This window comes from Podarcis melisellensis (genome assembly GCF_964234715.1).
Source record: "Podarcis melisellensis genome assembly, chromosome: 2".
Lineage (NCBI taxonomy): Eukaryota > Metazoa > Chordata > Lepidosauria > Squamata > Lacertidae > Podarcis > Podarcis melisellensis.
The window spans coordinates 107,068,186-107,082,209 of NC_138529.1; the positions used below are offsets into that span (position 1 = coordinate 107,068,186).

At 44.1% G+C, this 14,024-nt stretch overlaps 1 protein-coding gene across 2 annotated transcripts in view; it reads right to left on the reverse strand.

Moving 5' to 3' along the window:
• The window catches only part of MRPS18B (mitochondrial ribosomal protein S18B), a 19,433-nt gene continuing 5,409 nt past the window's right edge, over positions 1 to 14,024 (reverse strand). For both annotated transcript variants that reach the window (XM_081903245.1, XM_081903244.1), the window contains exons 3-7: positions 5,763 to 5,860; positions 3,828 to 3,896; positions 3,157 to 3,223; positions 603 to 662; positions 1 to 359 (exon numbers count right to left, since the gene is read on the reverse strand). In XM_081903245.1, coding sequence (XP_081759371.1) covers positions 148 to 359; positions 603 to 662; positions 3,157 to 3,223; positions 3,828 to 3,896; positions 5,763 to 5,860 — 506 coding nt within the window. In that variant the 3' untranslated portion in view covers positions 1 to 147. The remainder of the gene's footprint in view (positions 360 to 602; positions 663 to 3,156; positions 3,224 to 3,827; positions 3,897 to 5,762; positions 5,861 to 14,024) is intronic.

Here is a 14,024-nt window from a genome sequence, read left to right on the forward strand (position 1 = left end):
TAAGGTCTTTGACTTTATTGACACATGGGTAGATGAGCAAACAGAAGGCAGCCAAGATCTATCCATCCAAACTGGATGTTCAAAATATTTTCAAGGACCAATTCTACAACCACTAGGGAGTGTTTCACCCAGTGCCACCTGCCTAACTCACGGGGGACTGCTCTCCTCTTTCAGGTAGTCCTTGTAAATCCTCCTCATCCGTTGAATCTCCTTCTCCGGGGGCTGCTGCCAGTCGTACCACTCATACCACGCTGTCTTGTTCTGCAGGGCTGGGGACGGAGGGGTCTTGGTGACAGCTGGATGCTGGTTGCTGTAGTCCTCGTGGAAAGTGACAAAGGGGACGCTAGAGGATAAAAGGCCTGAGGGAGGGGGTGGAGGAGTAAACATGTCAGAAAGACAGCTTCTTGCTATCTCCAAAGAAGATGGAACTACGCCCCCTCCCACACCCACAATATCTCCCTGTTGCTGGTCTGCAGAATCTCCCACTGCTGATATGGAGTACGGGTGGGGCTGCATTATCCCACACACAGCCCTGCAGGCACGCCCCCTCCAGCTTCAACCCAACTCTCTTCCCCTCCTTTGCTCAGCTTCATGCCACTCACCACTGTCCCGAGCCATCTGAATAGCTTTGGTCAGTTGCTGATACTTCTTCATACAGATACCTGCGACGGAAGGAGGCATTTCAAAGTGCAGCAGAGACTGCAGTCGCATGCAAATAAAAACTTGTTTGCACTTAGGGATGGAGAGTCTATCTGTTGGAACTCCGTTCGACCGAGCTACTCCTCCGGTCAAGTCTTCGGAATCTCCTCCGAAGGTTATTAACGACCTAAGCCTTTGACGGGGCTTCAGGCACGTTCCCATTCCGCAGAGTATACAAACAGCAGCAGAAGGACGAGAAATACCGAATTTTTCGCCCTATAGGACGCACTATAAGCGCAGCGCATCTTCCCGCTGTCCCCGGACCTGGTCTACCCCACAAGCTCCGGGGACAGCTGGGAGGCACAGCGCGTCTTCCCGCTGTCCCCGGACCTGGTCTGTAGGCGGGCAGCGCTTCTCCCCGCTGCCGGCCCCACAAGCGCCTGGGGGGGGATATTTTTTTTTCTTTATTCCCCCCCCAAAAAAACCCTTGGTGCGTCTTATGGGCCGGTGCGTCCTATGGGGCGAAAAATACGGTATATGCTACAGCACTACGTTTTATTTCTAACTACGCAGGACAGAAAAGAATATACATCTGCTCTCTGTGAAGTCAGAGAACCAACTGGTACAAAGAAACAGGAAACCAGTAACATCAACACCCGTCTCCCATCAGACTTCCAACAGTCTGGAATGTAAACAGAGTCTTGTGACTCCAAAAACTGCACAGTGTCATAAGAGAAATCCAACACTTCTTATACCTTAGAACCTGGACTGGCCAACTTCTCTACTCATGTAGTCGATTCTCCAAACCAAATGGGTCTGGTAGTGAACCTTTTCATGAGTAATCATGAAGCTGATGTCACAAAAGAGCTGGAAAGTTATGGAGTTTGGGCATGAGCAGGCCTTTCCACAGGAAAATGAGAAGGCTCGTGTTTCTAGGAATTCTAGGAAGCTGCCTTATTCCGAGTCAAACTACCTGACAGTCTAGCCAGTGCTGCCTGCTGTGATTGGCAGTGGCTGGCTCACCAGCATGTTAGGCAGATCACCTGCTGCCTTGTTTGCTTGTTAATGCCAGGGATTAATCCTGGGAACTTGTATTGCAAGGCATGTACCCTCCCACCCAACTACCATCCTTTCCCTAAAACCTGGCCACACAGCATGACCAATCCCAAGAAGGTCAGGTTGTGCAGCAAAACTATGCTTCTGGCCGACAGGCTACTCTGAGTGGCACCTAGAAAAATATATTTTAAAAAAACCATAAAGAGCCCTGTTGGCTCAGACCAAAGGTCATTACTCCAGCATCCTGTTTCCTCCAGCTTTTTCAGAAAGCCCACAAGCAGGTCTTGAAGCAAGTGGTGTATACATTGGTACCTCGGGTTAAGAACTTAATTCGTTCTGGAGGTCTGTTCTTAACCTGAAACTGTTCTTAACCTGAAGCACCACTTTAGCTAATGGAGCCTCCTCCTGCTGCTGCTGCTGCGCCGCCGCTGCACGACTTCTGTTCTCATCCTAAAGCAAAGTTCTTAACCTGAGGTATTATTTCTGGGTTAGCAGAGTCTGTAACCTGAAGCGTATGTAACCCGAGGTACCACTGTACCGCCTTTCTTCCGATGATCTCAGGGTGGTTCACAACATAAAAATACAAAATAGGTACGCAAAATGCATAATAAAATACCCCCCAGCACATTTAAAAGGTCTTAGAATGTTTATTCAGCCAAAGGCCTGGTTATAGAGAAACGTTTTTGCCTGGCGCCTAAAGGTATGTAGTGAAGGTGCCAGGCGAGCCTCCCTGAGAAGGGCATTCCACAAACAAGGAGCCACTGCAGAAAAGGCCCATTTTTGTGTTGCCACCCTCCAGAACTCTTATAGAGGGGGCACACAAAGAAAGGCCTCAGATGATGAGTGCAGGAACCAGTTGGTTAATATGTGGAGAAGATGGGAGAAAGCTAGAATTTTTCTAGTGCTGTCAACTATTTCAGTCCAGTCCAGTCTAGTCGCTCTGTGGTGTTTGGCCTAACAGGGCCAAAATTAATAATGATTATTCTTGCACTCAGAAGACCCAGGGTCAAATCCCAATTCAGGCACAAAGCTCCATGGATGGCCTTGGAGAGGGAGAAGACAACCATGAGCCTTTTGAAAGAAAGGTGCAATAAATAGGCAATGGACTAGGATCATGGCTAATGAAGCCTAATAGATATATATTCCATGTATTTGACTAACCCCTTTTTAAAGCCGTCTAAATTTGTGGTCATCTGGCTGCAGTGAATTCCCTAAAAAAATATGTATTGCGTGAAACAGTTGTTTTTTTAGGGGGTCTGCCCTGAATCCACTGTTAACCAGTTTTAGTGAGTGACCACAAGTTCTAGTACAATGGGAAAGAATTTGGAGGCTGAGAAGAGCCTCTCTGGTATAGAGTTCTCACTTCCTTCCAGTGCCAGAAACCTCAACAAGGTAGACAACAGCAGGGATGTAGAATTAAGTGGAATGGGGGGGGGGTATGAAGGGCAAAGGGTGGCTTACCTGTATGTGTCGGGTGGTAGGCGATGCCTGTGTGGGGGCTGATGAACTGCTCCAGAAGCCTCACATTCTGCAGGAATAATCAGACTTTACATGTTACAATTCAAAAAAGGGATCATGGGCACTAAAGCTATTTCTGCCAGTTCCCTATGAAGCTGCCTTATACTGTTAGTTAGACCATTGGTCCATGTTAAGCTCAGTCCTGTTGACACTGACTGGCAGCTTTTCCACAGGACATCAGATGGAATCTCCAGGTAGGGCCGGAAGGGATACAAGAATCAAACCAAGGACCTTCTAAATGCTAAGTAGATGCTTGACCACAGAGCTACATAGCTCTTCCATTTGGGGCCATGTGACATGCTGTGGTGGCGACGTGAGCCAGGGTCCTTCTCTGCAGCCATAGAGTGTCCTCTCTAGGGAAGGTCACCTCATTCCTCCCTTATTGGCTCTTAAGATGTCAAGGCAAGGAAGCTGGAGGGCCTTGAAGGTTGTACTTTTACCTCTCTTACCAGTCCCTGCTGTTCTGATTAACATGGCGACCAATCCCCCCCCCCGTCCCCTTTTCAAAATGTAGCAAATTTTTATACTATTTCTACTATTTGTTATCTGCTTTGGAGACTTTCAGTTGAAAAGCAGGTTATTTCAATTCAGAAACAAATTTCGGTTCCTCTTACCCTATAATCCAAGAAGAGGTTTTGGTCTCTGCAGATAGGGCAGGGATTCCCACAGATGTGCTTTCCTCTCTGCAGGAACAAACATATCAAATGAATGTCATTACATATATATATATATATATATATATATATATGCTTTCGTAGATTTTCACGGGTACAGGAATGCAGGTTTTGGTGTCCTCGGGTGTCTTCCCGTGTAAAAGTTGGGGTGTCTAGGCGACGTTTCGACGAGGTCTCACTCGTCATCTTCAGGCTGGTGCTTTCGGCTTCTTGTTACTGGAACAGAGCAGGATCTCAGTGTTTGAGTTCCTATAAATACTGTTGAGGGGGTGTGGTGTATAGCCTCCAATGTTCTGGGCAGAGGGGAAGTTCCCAGGCTAGTGTGCCTTTTCTTCTTTTGTTCCTTAATTACTTGAGGGATATCTTGAGTGATTTCTTGAGTGATATCCTGAGTACCACTTAGGTGGGTCATTAGGTGTGGATTAGTTGCTAAAGTCTTTGTGTCTTGACCTCTTGAACTTTGTGAAGAGTTTTTCTGAGAAGATGGCTGTACTGCACTTAGTTGTGCTCTGGCTTGGCTTCGTGTATAGGGGCGAGCCACAAAACCACAGCTCGCCCCTATACACGAAGCCAAGCCAGAGCACAACTAAGTGCAGTACAGCCATCTTCTCAGAAAAACTCTTCACAAAGTTCAAGAGGTCAAGACACAAAGACTTTAGCAACTAATCCACACCTAATGACCCACCTAAGTGGTACTCAGGATATCACTCAAGAAATCACTCAAGATATCCCTCAAGTAATTAAGGAACAAAAGAAGAAAAGGCACACTAGCCTGGGAACTTCCCCTCTGCCCAGAACATTGGAGGCTATACACCACACCCCCTCAACAGTATTTATAGGAACTCAAACACTGAGATCCTGCTCTGTTCCAGTAACAAGAAGCCGAAAGCACCAGCCTGAAGATGACGAGTGAGACCTCGTCGAAACGTCGCCTAGACACCCCAACTTTTACACGGGAAGACACCCGAGGACACCAAAACCTGCATATATATATATATATATATATATATATATATATATATATATATGGGGATATGGTGCTGGTATTGATAAAAGTATCATTGGTTCCACCACAAAATGGATACTATAGGCAGCCCAAAAAGTAGTGACGGTATTGTCTCCACACACACTCTCTCTCTCTCTCTCTGATGCAAAGTATCCATTTGGAACTTAGTTTTCCTGGCACACATCACTAAAAAGGGGGAAAGAAACACACTCACATAGGCGCCGACTCCATGGGGCCTGAGGGGGCCCGAGCCCCCTCAATAATTTTTTGGGGGGGGCTCAGCCCCCCCAATAATCTCGGGCGCCCCTCCAGCAGAGCGCCGCCGCCGTCCCCTGCCTCCTCCCCACCTGCTCCCTCGCCAGCCAGCCAGCCAGCCGCGCGCCCTAACCGGAGAGCCCCGGCTGTCCCCCGCGAGATTAGGGAATCCTCGCTGTTTCGCCGCTTCGCAGCACCACTGCCGGGGGGAATTTCCTTCCTCCTGGTGGTTTCAGCCCCCGCGAGAACAGGGGAATCCCGACCGGAATCCTTTCCCTATTTAGGGCCGGAGCAGAGGGGGCTCGCCCTCTCTTCTCCGGCTAGCCCCCACGTTTTCGGAGGTTCCTCTGAGGTTCGATACTTGACTGGGCCGCCCCTCCCCCAGCCCAAAATGCACAGGGAGGGGCGGGCTGCATGCCTCCTGCCCTCCCTCCCGAGCAAAAGCTCCACCCAATTTCCTTTGGAGCTGATTAATAGGCGCAGCACGCTCTCCCCTATTCGCTCACGAGGAGGCGGCGCCACTTTATTTGCATATTCATGAGCTTATTTATTATTCATGAGCTTTCCCGGGCCCCCCCAATATTTTTTATAAGTCCGCGTCCCTGCACACTCACAATGCAAGTCTTCCGGGTCTTCTGTGGTGGAATCTGGCCCTTGTGATTGCGCCGGTAGCCGAACCAGACGGGATTGCTGCCATATCTTTCTATGTATTCTAAAACGGGAGAGAGAGAAAACGATGCCAGTCTATCACAGCAGAATTTTGTCAAGGCTCTCCTAAAGGACAACACAGCAGAAGCTTTCATCCTCCTGAGCCCAACTATTACAGATTCAAGTACACATCCACTTCACACTGCGTGCCCCAGAAGAAACAACAGGCTTACTGTCTTGTGAAGGAAAAGGTGATGGTAGTTTAAGAAACTTGGGCTCTATCGACTTGTGGGTAAGCCCCACTAAGCCACGTGATTTACCCCAGAGAAAGTCACGCCTTCGACTGCACCGTTCGTCAAAATCACAGATGGTGGTTAAAGGAACGTTGGTGTTGTGATGAACCACACCCATTCAAAAAAAATTAAATTATTTAACACACCCTCTCCAAGACTACATGCATCCCTTTGTCTCTTTCCCTTTGAGCACAAGCCCATGCATGGCTTCTCAAATGTAGGTCCCACTGGGTTCAAAAGATTTTATTCCCATCTTAGTGCGAAACTGTTCTCGGAGCCTCTCTGCAGCTTTGTCTCAGCCTATCCTTCAGCTGTTAATTCCCCACTGTATTCCTGCCAGTGATATCTGTTCCTCCAACTTGACCAACCTCAGTTTCCTAAAAGTTTCCTGCTCCTCTTCCCTGCTGCCCCTTGTGGCTTGAACTCCCCACATAGCACTTTCTTCCTTCAAAACCTACCGCTCTCGGACTTCCGGAGGCGGCGCGAAGGGTAATGGCTGCCCTTTCCTAGTCGGGAAGGGAACTCCGTTCGAGATCGGGTCGTCCGCTACGGCGAAGCGGAGACCCACACCGGAAAACTGCAGGCGGCAGAAGCCTGCAGCCTTGGGACCCGGCGGGCGCCAGAAGCTGTCCCCGAAACGTGGAAGGAACCCCGTAAGGGGCTCCGGACCGTCAAGGAGGCAGCGGTGCTGAGGGTCGTTCCGCGATCGGCGGAGAGAAGCCGCGAAGCCGTTGCCGGTGAGCGCCGACCTTTCTTCCTGGATTTGGCTCTTAAACTAACCAACCCGTGAGTAAAAGAGACTTTTAATCGATTGGAGACCAATTCGAGACCAAAGTAGTTGTATTTGGCTGAAAGCGGAGGACGAAAAAGAAAAGGAAGTCCGTCTTCCGCCGCCATTGAACTTGAACGCAAAGAGCTGGAGGAGTGAAGGCTGTGAGTAACCCTGTTTTTTATGATTGGATCTGGGCATTCATTGAGCTGTATTTAAAGACAGAAAAGGAGTTTAAGCTCTGGACTTACATGCTAGCATGGACTTTGAAATCCCTTTCTGCTAAAGTTATAATTTTAAAGAGAGAAACCAGGGCTGGAACTGCCTGATAACAGTAACAATCAGTTTGCAGACTCAAGCAGTTTGATACAATAACTGGGAAAATCTGAGAGGTAGAAACTCTGCTACTTTTTAACATCAATTGAAGTACCAGCAAGCACTGTTTTGAGACATTGTGACTATATATTACCAACTCTGCTAAAAACTAAATTGGAAGGTTTTTGGACTTTAACTTTTATTTTTGAGTAATCCTTCCGAGAAGACATTTTAGGCTCCCCCTAGAGGTTTTTGGACTGAACGGCAGTGACTTTATTTTACTTTCTATTTCTCGGCCTGCTGGCTGAGTGCTGCACCTGGCTTGTCTCTTTCTCATGGGAACAGTCAGTTTGACCTTGACTATTAGATAAGTTTGGAATGAGTGGCGCAAAGAAAAAGGAGATTAAGGAGACTAAGGAAAAAGAACAAAGACCAAGAACGAGACAAACAACTTTAGCCTCAACTTTACAGCAACGTAGATCGTCTGTGCCTATTTTACTCTCTGAAGAGGAAGCTGCCTCCTTGCCACAGGCAGGGGGAGGAGAGACAGAGGATTTGCAACTGGAGGATATGGCCTCAGGATCAGCTTCTTCTATTTTAGAAAAAATCTATGAAAAATTGGAATCTTTGGACAAGAGAGTGGAATCCTTGGACAAGAAGGCCGACGAGCAAACTGCGAAAATAGATCAGAACACAGAATGCCTAAATAGAATAACTGGGCAGGTGGCACAGAACACTCAATTGATTGCAAAATTGGAGGAGGCTTCAGGGGAAAATAGGAAACTGGTTGAAGACACGAGCCAAAGACTTGGACAGCTGGAAAAAGAAGTAAGACCACTCAACAAACAAGTGGGTGAACATCAGACCTATCTCTCGATGATTGAATTGAAGAATAGGGAGACTAATTTAAGGATAAGATCTGTATCTGAAGTAGAGGAAGACAAACTGGCTGAGTTCCTGACCAAAATAATCTCTGTGCAGTGGAAACTTGAGGAAAAAGACTTTAAAATTATATCAGCTTTCAGGCTGGGAAGATTGATAAGAAAAGACAAACCCAGAGACTGCTTGATAACACTGAGATCAAAGGAGGAAAGGGACAAGATTCTGGGCCTACATTACAAAAATCCACTGGACATTCTGGGTAAAAGAATTGAAATTTATAAGGATATTCCTAGACAGCTGTTGGACTTGAGATCTGAATACTCGGAACTAGCAAAACTACTGAGGAGCAACTCAATCATCTTTAGGTGGGACTTCCCTCAAGGACTATCATTTAATTTTAGAGGAAGGAAGATTAAAATCAGAACATTGGAAGACAGAGATAAATTTTTGAGCCAATACGGAGAAGACCTTCACAAAGGACTTGGATCACTGCCGGAGCCTGGAGCACCAAAGGAACCGGCACCCTTGGTTGACAAAGTACCACCCCCTGAAAAATAACCAGATTTATACAGGATGTCTCTGCAACTTCTGAGCTGGAACATAAATGGCTGCAACATTCCCGAGAAAAGGAAGAAAATTTTCCACATATTAAAAAAGGAACAATTGGACATTATTTGCTTGCAAGAAACACATGTGACTAGGCTCCACAGAAAAATACTTGTAAATAAAAGACTTGGCCAGGAATTTATATCTTCGGATAGAGTAAAGAAGAGAGGGGTAGTGATATATGCAAAGGAGAGCCTTTCACCTAAATTATTATTTAAAGATGAACAAGGCAGAATCTTGGCAGTTGAAATACAGCACCAAGGAGAAAAAATTTTGTTATTAGGAATTTATGCACCAAATGAAGGGAAATCGGAATTTTACAAGAAGTTGCATGAGAGCATGCTGGAATATCTGGACTTTGACAACATCATTATGATGGGAGATATGAACGGAATTGTATCAACCAACATGGATAAGTCGCAAAGTCAAAAAGTTACCAAAGATGGCAGACTACCAAAGACCTTTTTTGAAATGACAGACAATATGGACTGGATTGACATTTGGAGAACGAGGAACCCCTTGGAAAAGGAAGGAACATTCTTCTCTGAAGCCCATCTGACTTGGACAAGAATTGACCAAATATGGATTACTAGATGTCTGGCACCTAAGGTCAGAAAGGTGGAAATCTGCCCAAAGACCTGCTCCGACCATAACGCTTTGAGAATGGACCTGACACTAATACCAACCGGCTCCTTTCGATGGAAGATGAATGACAATCTATTTAGAGATCAGGAGATTATTAAGAAGGCCCAAAAAGTTTTGAAGGACTATTTTGAAATAAATTTGAACACAACGGTGGAAAAAAGAACAATTTGGGACGCGAGTAAAGCCGTGATGAGAGGGTTCTTAATACAACAGAATGCTATTAAGAAAAGGAAACAAAATGAAAAGAAAGATAAGATCTTGGAAAAAATAAAAGAGCTAGAAAAGAAGCTAAGAGGAAACCCGAAGTCGCAGCCGACTCTGAGAGAAATTAAACTCCACCAGGCACAATATTCTAGACTGATCAATCAGGAAATAGAATGGAAGATTAAGTTAATGAAACAAAAAACGTTTGAATCGGCTAATAAATGTGGGAAACTGCTGGCCTGGCAGTTGAAGAAGAGACAAAAGCTGAACACAGTTACAAATTTGGAAATTGAAGGAAAAAACATCCAGAACCCTGTGGAAATCAGGAAATCCTTCCAGAAATATTTCAAGAAATTATACACTCAAGGGCCGCAAAATGAGGCTGAGATTGAACAATTTTTGGAAAAAAATAGTCTTAAAAAACTCACACAAGAAAATAGACTACTCCTGAACAGTCAAATAACACGACAAGAAATTGAACATGCCATTCAGAATATGAAGCTGGGCAAATCTCCAGGACCAGATGGTCTTACCTCCAAGTATTATAAGACAATGAGTGACTATTTGATCCAACCCTTAATGGAGGTCAGCAATGAAATTTTGGAGGGAAAGAAGGCGCCGGAATCGTGGAAGGAAGCTTTTATCACGCTGATACCAAAATCAGAAACTGAAAAGACACAACTTAAGAACTATCGCCCCATCTCCCTTTTAAATGTGGATTATAAAATATTTGCTGATGTTTTGGCAGGAAGACTTAAAAAAGTTTTGAATGAAGTAATTCACAAGGACCAGGCTGGCTTTCTCCCAGGTAGACATATGTTTGCAAACACAAGGAACATTATTGACATTTTGGAACTTTTGCAAACAGACATAAACACTAGAGCAGTGCTGATATTTATAGACGCGGAGAAGGCCTTTGACAACATCTCTTGGAAATTTATGAAGGGAAACTTAAAAGAAATGGGAGTGGGGCGGGGTTTTGAAAATGGGATTGATGCGATATATTCAGAACAAAAAGCTAAACTGATAGTTAATAATGTGGTAACGGAAGAATTTAAAATTGAAAAAGGAACACGACAAGGCTGCCCGATTTCCCCTCTGTTATTTATCTCAGTTCTGGAGGTGCTCTTGAATATGATTAGAGGTGACCGGTTGGTGAAGGGGATCAGGTCGGAGCGAAACAATATAAACTGAAAGCTTTCGCAGATGACCTAGTTTTGACATTGCAGGAGCCAGAATCTAGTACGAAAAGAGTTTTACAACTGATACATGACTTTGGTCAGGTTGCAGGATTTAAGCTAAATAAACAAAAAACGAAGGTGTTAGGAAAAAATATGACAGAAATAGAGTCAGAACGGTTTCAGAGAGAAACAGAATTATCACTGGTGAAAAGGGTAAAATACCTAGGGGTTAATATAACAGCCAAAAATCTGAGTCTATTCAAAGATAATTATGAAAAATGTTGGTCTGAAATTAAGAGAGACTTGGAAAGCTGGGCAAAGCTGAAGCTTTCTTTGTTAGGCCGAATTGCTGCAATTAAGATGAATGTGCTGCCAAAGATGTTGTTTTTGTTTCAAACATTGCAAATTGTGGACAAAACAGAGTGTTTCCGGAGGTGGCAGAGAGATATTTCTAAATTTGTCTGGCAGGGCAAAAAGCCCAGAATCAAGTTTAAGATATTAACAGATGCAAAGGAAAGAGGGGGCTTTGCCCTGCCAGACTTAAGGTTGTACTATGAAGCCGCAGCTTTCTGCTGGCTAAAAGATTGGCTACTTCTTGAGGACACTGATGTTTTAGATCTGGAAGGTTATAACAATGCGTTTGGTTGGCATGCATATTTGTGGTATGATAAAGTTAAGATCAATAAGGCCTTTAAGAACCATATTGTCAGGAAAGCAGTGTTTAATGTCTGGACAAAATATAAAGACTTATTGGAAAATAAAACACCAAGGTGGCTTTCACCTTTGGAAGCTAAGGCCCGAAAAGGAACCAATATGGAAGCCTACTGGCCAAAATATTGGGAACTGCTAGAAAAAGATGGAGACAATTGGAAATTGCAGAGTATGGAGAAAATGAAGGATAAAGTGCGAGACTGGTTACACTACGCTCAGATTAAGGAAATTTTTAAAAGTGACAAAAAGTTAGGATTCCAGGTGGAGAAATCGAAGTTGGAAACAGAACTGTTAGAACCTAAGACTAAGGTACTTTCAAGAATGTATAACTTGCTGTTGAAATGGAATACACAAGACGAAATGGTTAAGTCGGCTATGATAAAATGGGCACAGGACATTGGGCATAACATTATGTTTGAGGACTGGGAAAGGTTGTGGACCACTGGGTTGAATTTTACTGCATGTAATGCTTTGAAAGAAAATGTAATGAAAATGATATACAGATGGTACATGACCCCAGTTAAACTTGCCAAAATATACCATTCGTCAGATAACAAATGCTGGAAATGTAAGGAAAATGAAGGAACATTTTACCACCTCTGGTGGACCTGCCCTAAGGTGAAGGCCTTCTGGGAAATGATATATAATGAGCTGAAAAAGGTATTTAAGTATACCTTCACTAAGAAACCAGAGGCCTTCCTCCTGGGCATTGTCGACCAGAAGGTGTTAAAGAAAGATAGAACATTTTTCATGTATGCGACAACAGCAGCAAGGATACTACTTGCTAAGAATTGGAAAACTCAAGATCTACCCACACTGGAAGAATGGCAGATGCAACTGATGGACTATATGCAGCTGGCGGAGATGACTGGCAGAATCCGAGACCTGGGAGAAGAAAGGATGGAAGAGGACTGGAAGAAATTTAAGACTTATTTACAAAAATATTGTGATTTAATGGAATGTTAAAAAAGATGCTTGGTTATAAACAATTGGCCATCACTAAAATAGATCAGGAAATGACGATAAGAGAGATTAAGAGAAACAAAGTTGAAGGAGAATTATTTTAATGTATTTTATTGGTACACAAGTTGGAAATAAGATGATAATTTGCTTGACAAAAATTTATTAATGATGTAAATGGGAGCGGGAGGCGTGAGGAAGTTCAAAGATGACAGGAAACTTTGTTAAAGCAAAACAATACTGTTTATTATTAATGTACTTCTTTCTTTTTTTCTTTAAAAATCTTAATAAATATTTATAAAAAAAACCAAAAAAAAAAAAACCTACCACTCTCATGAGGATTTTTACTTAACTGCTTAGTTCTCACTCCCAGATCAACTGGAGCTTATGTAGCTGCTAAGCGCATTGACCTCCTCTTCATCCAGTACTGCCCTTGCCTCACTCTTTCTTGCCTTGACCCCATTACGTCCCTCTGCTGTTTAAATTTACATCCTAATATCTCTCTCTCTCTCTCTCTCTCTCTCTCTCACACACACACACACACACACACACACACAGAGAGAGAGAGAGAGAGAGAGAGAACGCTGTATAAAACACCATGAACACTGATAGTGCTATATAAATAAAAACAGCACAGAATTGCATGCTGGGAGTTCAGTGAGTTTTAAAATCTAGCAGTCATCCAATTGCTACTGCTATGTGCCCCAAGCAAACGTTATGGCTTTGCTAACCATTCTTTACTGAGAATCTGGTAAATATTCATAGATGGCCAGAAGAAACTACTTTATACTGAATCAGGCCAATGGGTCATCTGGTGTCGTACTGCCAATGGCTCTCCAGAGCTTCAGGAAGAATGTTCCAAGCCCAGCAACTGGAGGTGCCAGTGACTGAACTTGATCCAGTGAGCTTAGTGCGCAACTGTAGCTGGAAGGAGGAAAACAAGATAGCCACACGAACCCAAAGCAGAGAGCCAATGACTGCATGTTCCCAACAGATACAAGGGAAATCACACAGAGCAAGCATGCTGGTCCTGCTTTGGAACATGCCTGGAAAAAATACTTCTGAGAACCATTTGTATGCTGTCCCACGGGAGAAAGACATGGCACACTTATAAGAACTGCATGTACGTAATGGTGTATGTGGGGTTAAAAAAAGAAGTAAAGTCTAGCACATGGATAGGCAAACTAAGGCCCAGGGGCCGGATCCGGCCCAATCGCCTTCTAAATCCGTCCCACAGACAGTCTGGGAATCAGCGTGTTTTTACAAGAGTAGAATGTGTCCTTTTATTTAAAATGCACCTTTGGGTTCTTTGTGGGGCATAGGGATTCATTCATATATTTTTTTTCAAAATATAGTCCGGCCCCCAAAGTCTGAGGGGCAGTGGACAGGCCCCCTGCTGAAAGTTTGCTGACCCATGATCTAGCACATTTCTGTAGGAGATTCTTCCAGCCCTGATAACCCTCTAGATGTTGCTGTTTGTTTGTTTATAACTTGTTGGTCACGTAAGAAAATAGCCTCTAGGTGACTTATTAAAAGTTAAAACATGAAGGAATAGCACAAAATAACAATATATTACAGAAAAAAACCACAAACACTATAAAACAAACCAGGTAATGGCAGAAAACTTTAGCAATATAGAACATTTGATCAACAAACAACAGA